This window comes from Perissodus microlepis, chromosome 4 (assembly GCF_051167445.1).
Source record: "Perissodus microlepis isolate ML-2025 ecotype Zambia chromosome 4, ASM5116744v1, whole genome shotgun sequence".
In the NCBI taxonomy this organism is placed as follows: Eukaryota; Metazoa; Chordata; class Actinopteri; order Cichliformes; family Cichlidae; genus Perissodus; species Perissodus microlepis.
The window spans coordinates 29978498-29992761 of NC_140464.1; the positions used below are offsets into that span (position 1 = coordinate 29978498).

Below are 14264 nucleotides of genomic sequence, written 5' to 3' on the forward strand. Positions count from 1 at the left end.
ACATTTATATAATACAGTTCAATCCAGTTTTATTTATATAATACCAAATCATAACAGCAGTTATGTCAAGGCGGGTTTTTTACCACAAGGTAAAGACCCTACAGTAATACAGAAGCAACCCTAACAATCAGACGACCCCCTTTGAGCAAGCACTTGGTTAAAGTGGAAAGGAAAAACTCCATTTTAACTGGAAGAAACCTTCAACAGAACCAGGGTCAAAGAGCAGCTGATTCTATATCACGTCTCCATGTCTTTGAGATAAAGTGTAGCTACAGGTGCTGGAGAGTCAAAGCTAAAGGGTGATAGAGCTTTTGCTACTGTGGCCGCCAGACTGTGGAATTCTCTTCCTCAGAACTTAAGATCTGCAGACTCAGTGATTACTTTTAAAAAACAGCTAAAAACACATCTTTTTAAAATTGCATTTTGTTAACTTTTGACTGTTTTTGTTTTATACTTTGTGAAGCACTTTGTGATCTTTTATCTAGAAATGTGCTATATAAATAAAATTTTACTTACTTACTTACTAAAGATTTGACTCTGACAGGAAACAATTAGATATGAAGATATATTGTAATAAATGTTACCACAATGACTCTGAAAGAATGCACCAGTGCAAGCAAGAAGTTGCTGATGACACAAGAGAGCTGCTGTATGGCTTCTACCTGTAGCACATTTACTACATGTGTTTTTGGAAAGTACATCTTTTAAAAGCAAAAGCAATTGTACAACAAAGTTGTTTTGATAGTGCCCGAAGGTAAAACTATATGTAATCACGGGGGCAGGTTTGTGGGAACCTGTACAACAACCACAGAATTCCTAGCAAGTTCAAAAATGAAACTAATAAAGTTCCCTATGATCTGAACTGTTAACGTTGTCCTATGTTACTGATAGGCTATGGTCGCTAAGCTAAGCCTGTTAGCTAACGCTTGTGCTGGTATACACAAAGCAGGTACATGAATTTACCTCATGGTTAGACCAGGGGTCGCAACCTTTAACACCCAAAGAGCCATTTGGAGCCGGTTTCCACGCAAAAGAAAACACTGAGAGCCGCAAATACTTTCTGACATCTAAAATGAAGATAACACTGTATATATTGTTTTTTACCTTTATGTTTTGTGTGAACAACTAAGGTGTGTTGCTTATGAAATCCTTGAAGTGCTACAGAGAAAATTTTATTTATGCAATTAACACATTTTGAACTCTTAAAGAAATATAACAAAAGGAAACCCAGCTGAAATGAAATGATCCATGTAGCAAACAAAAACTGTTGTGAGTCGCCACCCTTATATCGCCTTTGTGCTTTTGGAGCTTTGACCTGACATTTAAAAACGAATTGGTAAGAAAGCACTATGCTGCTAAAAAATGAAAAATAGATATTTGCAAAATTCTGCCTAAATATGTATTTTACCTGGTTAATGTGTGTGGCGGGGCGTGGTCTGCAGCGCCGCTGCAGGGGAGGGGGACGCACCTGAGCGGCACCCGCAGCCTCGCCGCCTTAAGGTCTGTGCTCTCTATGCTGTTGTTGGTATGTGTCGGGCTGTGAGCTGAAAAGCTACAGCCGGCTGTATGCGTACAGCAACCGTGTGTGAAAAGTGGTAAATAAAGAGATGCTGAAAAGCGTGTTCATGGAAACATCGTCGGGTCTGCCGTGAGATGTTTACAACGGGACTTCTGCTCCTGAACCTCTGCGCACAGCGTCTGCAGATCGGGGCTGTACGAAGTCACTTTCATCTTTACGCAGGACTGTAAGCTGTCGTCTGTGAGGCGTGAGCGCTGTTTGTTTTAACATAGTTCACGGTGGAGCTGCTGACATAATGTGGATCCGAAGATCCATAATTGGCCTATAGGGGTTGAAAGTCTCGATAAATTAATGGCGTTTCGGCGGGTACACCGGCTTCCGCGAGTGTGACGCTTATTCTGAGCGATGAAAAATAATAAAATAATTTTATTTTTATATTTCAATATCACAATAATCTTCCAATTTAGAACTACAAGTTAAAAAAGAACTAACATAAATAAAATACACTTGCCGACCCCTGGGTTAGACCTTTATCAAGCATGTAACTCAACATAACAAAGAATAAGGACTTTTTTTCTTTGACTTTGGCTTCCTGTTTGGATTCATGTGCTAATCCACTTATTGTTTGTATGATCTCTTTTATGTGCTGTAATTGCTGTATTTATCTGTCTGTATCTGTGCTTTTACGCTCTTATGTTGTCTCCACCGGATATCACAGAATACTGACATTCAGGAGATCTCTCCCAGCTAATGTTTTAATGGGAGGAGAGGCACGGATGTATTATCAGAAAATGTAAAAGATAAGTGGAAGAAGAGTGATCTCTGGGTAATGGATGGCAATTTGTGTCAATAATCACCACAGATTTGAAAAGTAAATAAATACAACACATTAAGATTTTATCCTGGCAGATGTCCTAATACCTATCGAAATGTAGCTTTTTAAACTTGTGAGGTCTGCATTGGCATCAGTAACAGCCCCAGCCCTAACGTCCAACTGTAACCCTAAAACTCAGGAGATTTTAAAAAGAGTTTAAATCATATGTTCTGATAGCATCACTGATGACAACTTAGACCTCAGACAGTTAAGCCACATGCTTTATAGGCAAAATTGTTTAAAAACAGTGGACATTAACCCTACTCCAAGCCCAACTCTAGATGAGTCAACAATGACCTGTTGGATTTAAATGTTAAGCTAATAGGTAGGGTTGGGGTTACATTCACATTTATATCTTTCTCAGTTCTCACCTACGTGGCATACCCCAGTGAAAAACATTTTATAGAAGAACTAAATGGCTAAAATTTAGTGGCAGCAATTGAGTTGAAAAGCAACATCTTCTAGTTTGTGAAACCATGATTATTTAGCATGTGACTAAAATACAAGCGAATCCTTATGCCACCTATAATGTGCCAATTTTCACATAAGAAGTATTGACCCTAACTCTCATCTCTGACAGATCGACGTCGGTCTGATGGTGGGCAACAGCCAGGTGATTTTTGAGAAGGCTGAGAATTCATCCCTCACACTAGTCGGTACGTTCTGTCTTGTAGTCTGCTCATAACAAGCATGAACAAAAAAAAAGCTTTGCAAACACAGGCAAATTCAAGCTGTACTAACAATTCATGTCGGTATAAATACAAGTGCTCCACAAGATGGCAGCAAGAACACATTCTCAGAAAAAAGCATTTTCTATGCAGCACCTCTGCCCACAAGAAAAGCTTCAATGCTTTTTTTCCTCACTGACTTTTCCTTATATCTGAGAATCGTTCCCCTTCATGTTTTAACAGGCAAGGCAAAGACCAAGGAGGCACGACAGACAATCATCAACCCAGACTGGAACTTTGAAAAGATGGGAATTGGTGGTCTGGACAAGGAATTCTCAGACATTTTCCGCAGAGCCTTTGCCTCCCGAGTCTTTCCCCCTGACATTGTGGAGCAGATGGGTGAGGAACCATTCTCTCATTTGTACTAAGCTAGAGTGATTGTCTTTCTTGGAGTATTTCTTGCATCTTAACCTCTGTTCCCCATTCCTTAATGGGCTGATGGTGAGAAAATGTATCTGTTTCTATTGTTTTTGCAAGACCTAAAAAAATGCAACATAAGCAGCTTGTGACTTGTTATGGATCAAACATTGCTGCGAAAACCTCAGCACGTTGTATGTACTGTGTGTATTCCCCATGCTAATAAAAAATAATATATACTGCAATAACAGAGTGAAAGAACAAAGCCACAGAGCCTGTACCATACCCTTTATTTTATTCATGATACACACAGAAAATAAGCATTTATATTGATTTTACAGCCCATTTTATGAATCTAGTCTCCTCCCTGTGGCACTGAACACATTGGACAACTTCATAGCATGTCTGGCATCATCTGACATCTTCAGTGTCATTCCCCTTGTCTTTCCTGCCCCATCTCTTTCTTTTTTTTACGTCTGCCGTTTCTTCTTTCTGATTCTTCTTCTTTCCTTCTTCCTCTCTGCCTCTGTCCCTTTAACATTCATCATGCCGTCAACTTTCCTTCTTCCAGGCTGCAAGCACGTGAAGGGCATCTTGCTGTTTGGACCACCAGGATGTGGCAAAACGCTGATGGCCAGGCAGATTGGCAAGATGCTCAACGCCCGCGAGCCGAAGGTCGTCAATGGCCCAGAGATCCTGAACAAGTACGTGGGAGAGTCTGAGGCTAACATCCGCAAACTGTTCGCCGAGGCTGAGGAGGAACAGAAGAGGGTAAGTAATACTTGGTGTTTTTTTCTGTACTTGTATTAAGCTAAAAATAAATACACAACTTACAAAGTTATTCGGACTTTCAGCTGGGCGCTAACAGTGGCCTTCACATCATTATCTTTGACGAGCTGGACGCCATCTGCAAGCAGAGAGGAACGGGCGCCAGCAGCACAGGCGTGCACGACACTGTTGTCAACCAGCTTCTGTCCAAGATTGACGGCGTGGAGCAGCTTAACAACATCTTGGTCATTGGTAAGTAGCATCAGAGGAAATGACTGAACCCATTGTTTGTCATCGCTAGCTTTAAAATATATGTAATGGTTGGAGAGCAGGAGTCCCTTACGTTCGAACACATAAGAGGCCTATATGAGTCAACAACAATCATTTTCTTTATTTCCATGAAAGCTGGGAAAACCATTTTATCCGTATTAAACAATAAATTTAGTTAATGCAGTGTAGCATCTTTAACAGCATGAATTCTTCTGGGTTCACAGTTATCTTGCCTTCGCTCCTTCTCTCCAGGTATGACCAACAGGCCTGACTTGATAGATGACGCCCTGATGAGACCCGGCAGGTTTGAGGTGAAAATGGAAATTGGTGAGATTGCATTTTCTCTCTAAATGCTTGATCCTCATTTGAGTACAAGTCTCAGGCACACGTGGAATAAAATGTGATGCAGTGTGCTCGTTTGAATGGCTTGCTATAAGGTGGGGCACCATTAATCCAAACCATTAAAATGTCAGCTAAATCCAAATAGCATCATTTCCACAGCAGAACCATGATGATATTTTTCTGGCATATAAACTGGATTACACGTGGATTATTTCAGAGTTTGTGGTTTTGTGGCTGCAGTAGTGGTATTACTGTAAACCCGGGCTTATCCAATCATTGAGGTAAATGGAAAATAAGGCAACCACCTTTAAGCTTCTGAATGACACAAACACATTTTATTATACTCGGCCTATAAGACGTCACAGTACAAAGTACATATTGTGGCAGGAAAATCAGTGTTTCCTGGATGATGAGTCTGAGAGGTCACAATTGGAAAAAATGTTTCTTCTTTAAATAAATGTACTGTCCTGGCTTTCTCCTGATGGTATGTAGAGGCATGCCACGTTAACATAATCTTTTTTTTTTTTTTCCATTTAATTGAATAACATTTTGAAAATCCAACCGCAGCTCCTCTTCCAAAAAACAGCGTCTTTGTTACTCTGAACAATCCACAGAACACAGTGTGCATGTCAAATGGAACAACTTTATCCAGAAAAAGTAGTCCCTGTTTCTCCTGTCTATAGCTCATGGCCCTGATCCTGTAGACTACTACTACAGTTAGCAGCAGGTCCTTCGGTGAACTCGGCTTTGAGGCTATCAAATACAGTACACGCTGTAAGACGTATTTTGTCTTTGGCCAGGTGTTTCCACAGATTAGATGTGTTGCCATGGTCAGCTTTCGTATTTTGCACTACACACTGGGTTTTGAAAAGTGTAACCACACGTGAGACTGCTTTCAGCTTGCCCTGGAGTGATGTCACATGGTCTTCCTTTCTTTCTCCCTTTAACTCAGATGTACTCTGCTGCTAATTTTTTTTTCTTTTTTTTTTATTGAGCAATAGACTATGTGCACCTTACCATATGCTACTTCCGGTGGGGAAACTCCTGTAGGGCGCTTCGTTTCCGGTGTGATATTCGCAGCTTGTTTACGGTGGGGTTTTCCAAAAAAAGTCAACCAAATGGACAAATCAAGCAACGATTTACATTTCTCAAGATGTCTTGAGCATTTGCCGAATATATCTGTAGATGATGTTCATCGACTTGTCGATATTTTTCCCTCGCGCCTCAGAGCAAAAGAGAGAAAGGGTTGAAATTTCTTGGTATTTTGTATATAGAGTTCCCTCGTTTATCGCAGGTGTTATGTTCTAAAAATAACCAGCGACAGGTGAAATCTGCGAAGTAGCCAGCTTTATTTTTTACAATTATTTTAGATGTTTTAAGACTAAAACCCATCACTACACACTTTATACACTTTTCTTAGACATGCATGAACAGTTTCACACTTTTCTCTCTTGTTTAAACTCTCAAAGTTCAAACCTTTGTTAAAAAAAAAAAAAAGTCCATTACAGAATGAAACCAAAGATCAAAACCTGTTTTCAGTCCCAAACATTTATTGTACAGTATATTTGTTGTTTTATATATATATATATATATATATATATACACACACCTGCGTGGTATGGTAAAAAAAACAAAAAACAAAAAACGATAACTTCTACCTTCCTTCCAGAAGTCCAACTTTTTGTGATGGTTAGCATCTTCCTCTGCCTTTTGGGTGCTACCGCAGGTGCCTTCATCGACATCATTGTGTTTGTTGGGCAGAAAACTTACAAACGTACAGTACAGCACTTCAGAGTCACACTGCTAGTGATCGATGTGGCGATTCTGTACTGTACAGGAGAGCACGGCACGGCATGAAGGAGATCGACAGTGATCTACAGCCGATCGGGACGCAGAACACAATGCGCTTTAAAAAAAAAAAAGCATGCAAAATTGCACTAAAAGAATCCACGAAACAGCGAGGCTGCAAAAGGTGAGGCGAGGGACCACTGTAATTGTGAAGATAAGTCGTAAAATACCCTTCGTGAATGCTAATATATAGAGACCCTTACCCGCAATCATTCATGTATTTTTTTTATATCCTGTGGCTTTTTTTCAGTTTGTTGACATGCTGTGTAGGTGTGTACTGATATCGATATAACAGGGAAACATATGGCTTTGGCTATTGTCCACCTGTAGTTTGAATGCTGGACATTTGCCTGTTTAAATCACTATACAGAGATGTGCTTCTGAATGTGGACGATGTGTCTTCTGCATGCAGTAATGCAGTTCTGCTTGTGTTGAGTGATGTAACAAACAATCGAGCTACGCTCTTCAAACATCAAAATTGATCATTAGATTTTTTTATGACACAGCAATGGTGAGCGTTCCCACCCTCTGCTCTTTGTAACTTAACGTAATCTTTCCGTTTTCGTATTTTGGACATGATTTTGGAGTCCACCTTTGCAGTAGCGATTGACTGCAAAATAAAGCTACCGGAAATGTACAACCCTACATCCGGTCTTAAAACAGGAAGTTAGCATTTTCTCGTGCTCAGGGTCTATTGCAAAATACAAACTCTCTCTGCTGCTAAAATTTGATACCAATGGATTTAGTGTGAAGTGGTACTCAGTAGCACCCGTGTAATTCAGTCAGCACCGTAAAAAATATGAAGTTTGGGGCATAAACTTCATTAAAGTGTCTCTAATCAGTAGCTAAAGCATTTCTGTTAGCTAGTTAATATTAGCACATTAAGCAAGCTAGTGCCCAGAGACAGTAGCTACTGTGCTTTCACCCACTGGTTTTTGATGACTCTTTTTCAAGCAACGAAATGAGTATTGTTACTGTTGCCATCTTGGATGTAACAAGAGTATGACCAAGACTTATAAAACTGACTTAATTTTTAATTCAGTATGAGTGACTGAGACCATGAACTCAGTAGGAAGGTCTTTTGAGAGTTAAGAAAGAAGGTTGTTCTCCCAAAGACTTGCAGTTCTTCTTGTAACCTCAGACATTGCTCCCACCAATGCACATTTAAGGGATTTGAATGTTGGCTTCCATTTTAATACCCAGAAGCTATATCCATCTTTTATACTGTCTACGGCTAGTGCTAGTTGGAAGCTCAGCTCGAATGTTTTTGAATAGAAGCCTGTATACTAATGAACTTTCCTACTCTTGTTTTTTTAACCCTCATTCTAATCTCTAGGTCTTCCTGATGAAAAGGGACGCGTCCAGATCCTGAACATCCACACCAACAAGATGCGAAGCTTCAACCTTCTCGCTTCCGACGTCAACGTCAAGGAACTGGCAGCGGAAACTAAGAACTACAGCGGTGCAGAGCTGGAGGGTCTGGTCAGGGCTGCGCAGTCAACCGCCATGAACCGGCACATCAAGGTCACTAGGCACTTCCTAATACACAAAGCATACATAGCGCTATGTCAGTATAGTGACGAAGCAGAAACACCATCCACGTGAATAGTTTTCGTCTAAAACACAGATCAGATATCAGATTTAAATATCAGTGGCTGTAAAAACCATGGACAACAGCATCTCCCCATAACTGAAGCAAAGATGTCACGTCAGTTTTGGTGCCTGGCAGCAGTATAGGTCATAAACCCTGCCTCCTCCAAGTTAGTGGATGGCACAAATATGCTTTCTGCCAATTTAGGTAGTTATGATCATGGAGATCAACTTTCTCATTAGTTCATTTTAATTACTGATTTGCTGCTGCGCGTCTCTGTTCAAGAAATGCAGTTTACTGCAAACCACAGCAACTGATGCACTTTAGGGCAGGGGTGTCGAACTCCAGGCCTCGAGGGCCGGTGTCCTGCAGGTTTTAGATATCACCCTGGGTTGACACACCTGAATCAAATGATTAGTGCATTACCAGGCCTCTGGACAACTTCAAGACATGTTGAGGAGGTAATTTAGCCATTTAAATCAGCTGTGTTGGATCAAGGACACATCTAAAACCTCCAGGACACCGGCCCTCAAGGCCTGGAGTTCGACATCCCTGCTTTAGGGCATCAATGCATTGTTTATATCACCCAACGCATATATATTACTGTCTCTAAGGGAGAGCCCAGACACACTTCAGTGGAGGTTAATTTCAGTGACCTCATTCTTTCGTCTACTACCCACAGCTCAAGGCCATAGATGAGGGTAGGAGCATAGATCAACCAGTAAATCGACAGCTGTACACTAGCTCCTCTGCTTTCCTTAGTCGATTTTATGCTCATCTGAAACTTACTGACTTTTGTTTTTTGTAGATATTTCAGATTAGTAATGACAGGGGATTGAGTTGACATTGCCCCATTAATTTGTCATGATTTAAATGTGATGATTTCATTTCCAGGCTACCTCTACAGTTGAGGTGGACATGGAAAGGGCAGAGAAGCTGCAGGTCACCAGAGATGACTTCATGGGATCCCTCAACAATGACATCAAACCAGTATGTCTCTGCTGTTTTCAGAGATGATGTCATGAGCTTATGTTATGAATACAGTTTAATCCAGTGATATGAAAAAGGCAAAACAATGTTCCTAATACTTCTTCTTTAAATTTTCTAAGGCATTTGGTACCAACCAGGAGGACTACTCCAGCTACATCATGAATGGCATCATCAAATGGGGCGACCCAGTCACTCATGTTCTGGATGATGGAGAGCTGCTGGTACAGCAGACCAAGAACAGTGATCGCACACCACTTGTTGCTGTTTTACTGGAGGGTAAGAAGTTAGAAACACATCCAGCTAGTACCCCTGTGAGGAGTATTAATAGAAAAATGTCCATCCATCAGCAGCAAACTGTACCTTCCCCTTTGCATTCCAACAGGCCCACCCCACAGTGGGAAGACAGCCCTGGCAGCTAAGATTGCAGAGGACTCACAGTTCCCCTTCATTAAGATTTGCTCTCCAGACAAGATGATTGGACACTCAGAGATCTCCAAGTGCCAGGCAATCAAAAAGGTAAATGCAGCAGTGTCTTTTTGACTTTACACCAGTTCATTAAATAATCAGATGTTTACATTTAAAATTGTAGGTTTTATTGTCGTTTCTTATGCATTAATGCCTTTCTGTCTTCACTCTTCCTCTCTTTGTTTCAGGTCTTTGATGATGCTTATAAGTCTCAGCTGAGCTGTGTTGTGGTGGATGACATTGAGCGTTTGCTGGACTATGTGCCCATCGGTCCACGTTTCTCAAATCTGGTCCTTCAAGCGCTGCTGGTGCTACTCAAGAAAGCTCCACCCAAGGTCAGAGTTCATCTGAAAACTGTATACACACTTTAATGTTGTGAACAAATATATGTTCTATATGTATGTCTATATGTTTTAGCTCTGTGATGGATTAGCTACCATATCCTTCTGTGGATAACTTAAAACCCCCTGAGATTTCAACAAGCCCATTTTTTTCAGCAGCTTTAGTGTAAGGAGATGGAAGCCAACCCCCCCCCAGAAAACCCCCCTAAACTATTTCACTAAAGCACCAAATGTGTATTATTACTATTATTAGTTTGAAAATAATAGAACAAACAAAACTACTCTTACTTGTGATTCTTGTCCACTTGTTCTAGCAAAGAAATAAGCTGTGAATCAACTGTCGCAATATTTATTTATTGCAATACTACAATATCGATATCTCGAATTTTATAAAGAATGGAGTGACATTATCTCTATTGTCTATAGTCTTTGTGGCACCAACATGTATGTTTCCTTATACGTAGTTCTGGTCTTTCTATGATATTCTGGTGATAATAAGAAAAATATAAAGCAAATCCAATGTCAGCGAAATTAGTTACTTTCGTGCATACAGGTAGAAAAGTTCATCTGTATCTTCAGCTAGCTAGCTAATTTTCTTAGTTTAGCATAAATACTCAAAAACGGGCAGTAAAAATGAGTCCGTCTCTGTCCAGTAGGTAGGTTACACCACTTTATGCCACTTATCCTTCTAAAATTCATTGTTTGCCAGTTAGCAAGAGAAGTACTGGCATGTGGATTTGATTAGTTTTCAATAGAAGTGCTAGCTAATTTCCCCCATTAATAGGCTTTGTGCTAAGCTAAGCTAGGTTACAGCTTAGCAAAGAACAGATAAATATACATCCCAAACATTTAACTAATGTGTGTTATAATGAGGTGCTACCCATGAATTCCATGTTTTGGATTTTTTATTTTTTACTTAGTTACTTTTCCTGTTCCTTAACATAAAAATACTAACAGTCCCAGTTTACTTTTTTTTATGTAGTAAGAATTTTTTTTAAAATCATTTTTACAAGATATCTTCAACATTATTATGACTTTAGCTTATACAGGTTAAACCTCAATAAGCCGTAGCTTTCTGTCATATATTTTCAGTCCTGTTGTCTGGCTGCTGTAGCTTACAAAGTGTCTGTAGGTAGGGCTGGGCCATATTATACCGTTCACGGTAATACCGGTACAATGTTAGGCAACGATAAGAAAATGAAATATCGCAATAGAATATGGGTAAAACGCGCATGCGCAGTGCCTTTGTTTTCATACGCACATGGCCGATTGTTGAGTGAAACGGATGAACCAGAATTTGGTTTGTAAAAATGGTACAAGATCAGTGATGTGGAACTGGTTTGGTGTTTGTCCGTCAGATACAAAACAAAGCACATTTTTTGTAGAACATGCAAGCGGGCTGTCGTTATTGCCGTATTTGTCGGACTAAGGTGCTCGTAAATCTGTGAGTAAACTGGGTCCTAAACTCCGTCCCTTCAGGTCCCAAAGTCAAACGAACACACAGCATCACTGAGAGTTAAAAACTGTCTAAATTCTTTAATCTTTAATAAAACGATCAGCATTGCTGCTTTACCAGGTGCGACTATGAAGTTTAACATCCAGGCATCCAAGAAGAAGTTAGCAGGAAGCTAGCGGAGGTTAGCTCGCTAGTTTTGCTAGTTACCTAAGCATGATAGCATGTTTTGACTGAGAGATTTCTGAAAAAATTCAAACGTACAGCTCTGTTATCACTTCCAACATAAATGAAGACAGGAAACTAAACAGCAGTGACGTTTGTAGGGTTACTGAAGTTGGGCTAGGTGGTATATAATGATGTGCTACGTGATCGCTAGCGACACAGCTATGTTAGCATAACATAAACAGTGAAGCTGGAGGATGAAGGCTAACACTTTTCCCCTCGATAAAAGTTAACGTGAGGGTTCCTGGTGGTTAGGGACAAATGCAATCGCACAGCAGGATGCTGTAAACGGACCAAACTTCAGCCAGGAGAACAACTGAGATAATCCTTCCACAATACGAGGTTAGTCATTAATATACTGCAACAACATGGGAATAGAGCAGCTGTGATAGAATACAGCATTAATGAATCAATGGTACAGAAGTGGAGGAAGCAAGAAGAATGAGTTGAATAAAGTTTGATTTATCTGACTGCTTTGTTTCGCTTAATGTGCCTTATAATCCCATGCACCTTATGGTCCGAAAAATACATATTTGACTTTTTTATTTGGCACACTGCAGTTTAATGTAGCAAAGCACCTCTTTTAACTTCAGTAGATATTATACATGGTTATGCTCAGGATATGTCAGCCCATTTCTACTGGAAATGCCTTTTGGTTAAACTTTCAGCAAGGAATTTACATTTGCACTGTTAAATTTTTATATAGCTTTAATGCATATAAAAAAAACAACTGCTTGTTTAAGTGAAAATAAATGGATGGGGGGTTTTGCGCTAGTAAAGTTGTGGAGTTGTATTTTGTCTCACATCAATTATATCGTCAGTTATATCGTTATCGCAAATTTTCAAATATATATTGTGACAAATATTTTTGGCCATATCGCCCTGCTCTATCTGTAGGTAATGATGGACATAACAGTGTTTGTTTTTCTGAAAAGTTTTCTGACATGAGGTATGGTAGTAAATTTACTAATAACAAGAAACCTGTTGTAAAAATAAAGTCCACACAGGGCTTGTAAGACCTTTAATGAAGAAATTAATCATTCATAAGCACAGAAAATAACTGGATAATTTGCTGTAATTTGTGTTGTAATCAACAACCCACAGAAACAAGTAATTTAAACCTCCTGCAGGGCCGGAAGCTGCTCATCATCGGCACCACCAGCAGGAAGGACGTCCTACAGGAGATGGAGATGTTAGATGCTTTTAGCACCACCATCCATATCCCCAACATCTCTACTGGGGACCAGCTAATCGATGCCTTAGAGGTAAGATGGCCCCATCGTTTCAGACACACAAATGGCCACAACATACAGTACAGACAACAGAAAAAAATCACGTTCATTTTAGAATAGGCCAGCATGCATGTTTTATTGCTTAAAGATAAAAATAATCATAATTGTGCACTTAAACTAGCACTCAGAGATGAAAGTGCTGAATTATACATAACCACCCCATTCCCAAAAGGATAAATGCATGCGCATACAAAAACAAGAAATCTTGTGGTGAAAAACCTATTTAACTGAAAATAAAAGCCTAGCTGCTAAAGCTGAAATAAAAGCATGTTTTTCCATAGCTTATACCAGAGACTTTAAGTGCTGCTTGAATTGGCTTTATTGTCTTTGCAGCTACTGGGAAGCTTCACAGACAAAGAGCGGGCCAGCATCGCACATCAACTCAAAGGAAAGCGGGTCTGGATAGGCATTAAGAAACTCCTCGTGCTCATCGAGATGTCAATGCAGGTAGAGAAGCAAGGCGACAGATTGAAAAAGTTTTGTGTGTGAGCTGTAGTGTGACAGACGAGTTGACTGATGGTTTAAAGTTTGCTTGGTGATAGGCAGTAGTTTGGAAACTAGCAATAGAAATTCTAACTGGTCCACTTACTAGACCTTGTGTACCCATCTAAATTGTGTTGTTTGCTATATTTTCCAAAAGATGACATTGCTGGAGGCAATTTGTGGCCCAAAACTATTTTAACTGTTCAGTATTTATCAGGTTATTACAAATACAATCAAGCTAGAATTGACTAGCATAGTGACTAGAGCCTTAGAAAGAGTTCTAGGGATGTAATGGAGCATCCTAGTGTCACTGCCTAATGTCGTTAGGAAATATGAGATGTGACTGTATGATTCAGTGTGAACTTTTTCCTTCTATTTCTACCACTCTTCAGTTCCTCTCCGTCTTTATTTTGTTGTCTCTAGATGGATCCAGATTACAGAGTGACCAAATTCTTGTCTCTGCTTAGAGATGAGGGGGCGTGAGTACAACTGCTCTGCAACAATTTCATTAACTTTCATTACCTACCATCATCTCTCATCAGCCTAAACCTTCTTATTTTTATCATTATCTCCTTTCCTTTCATATGTTTACCCCTTTTTTAAAATAGAGTATCAGGATGTTGGTAGCATCACTGAAAGAGTACACTTAACACATCTCATTTACAATAGCCAAGAACACAATTTTTTTTAAAAGGTTCAATCTTGTATTCCCAGATAT

General features: G+C 39.8%; 1 protein-coding gene across 2 annotated transcripts in view; it reads left to right on the forward strand.

Annotated features, from left to right (window-relative positions):
- Positions 1 to 14264, forward strand: part of LOC146389242 (vesicle-fusing ATPase) — a 63700-nt gene that overhangs the window by 45799 nt on the left and 3637 nt on the right. For both annotated transcript variants that reach the window (XM_084926969.1, XM_084926968.1), the window contains 13 exons: positions 2974 to 3049; positions 3305 to 3460; positions 4050 to 4249; positions 4333 to 4498; positions 4769 to 4843; positions 8043 to 8230; positions 9192 to 9287; positions 9407 to 9563; positions 9670 to 9803; positions 9941 to 10087; positions 12902 to 13036; positions 13397 to 13510; positions 13970 to 14025. In XM_084926969.1, coding sequence (XP_084783095.1) covers positions 2974 to 3049; positions 3305 to 3460; positions 4050 to 4249; positions 4333 to 4498; positions 4769 to 4843; positions 8043 to 8230; positions 9192 to 9287; positions 9407 to 9563; positions 9670 to 9803; positions 9941 to 10087; positions 12902 to 13036; positions 13397 to 13510; positions 13970 to 14025 — 1700 coding nt within the window. The remainder of the gene's footprint in view (positions 1 to 2973; positions 3050 to 3304; positions 3461 to 4049; positions 4250 to 4332; positions 4499 to 4768; positions 4844 to 8042; positions 8231 to 9191; positions 9288 to 9406; positions 9564 to 9669; positions 9804 to 9940; positions 10088 to 12901; positions 13037 to 13396; positions 13511 to 13969; positions 14026 to 14264) is intronic.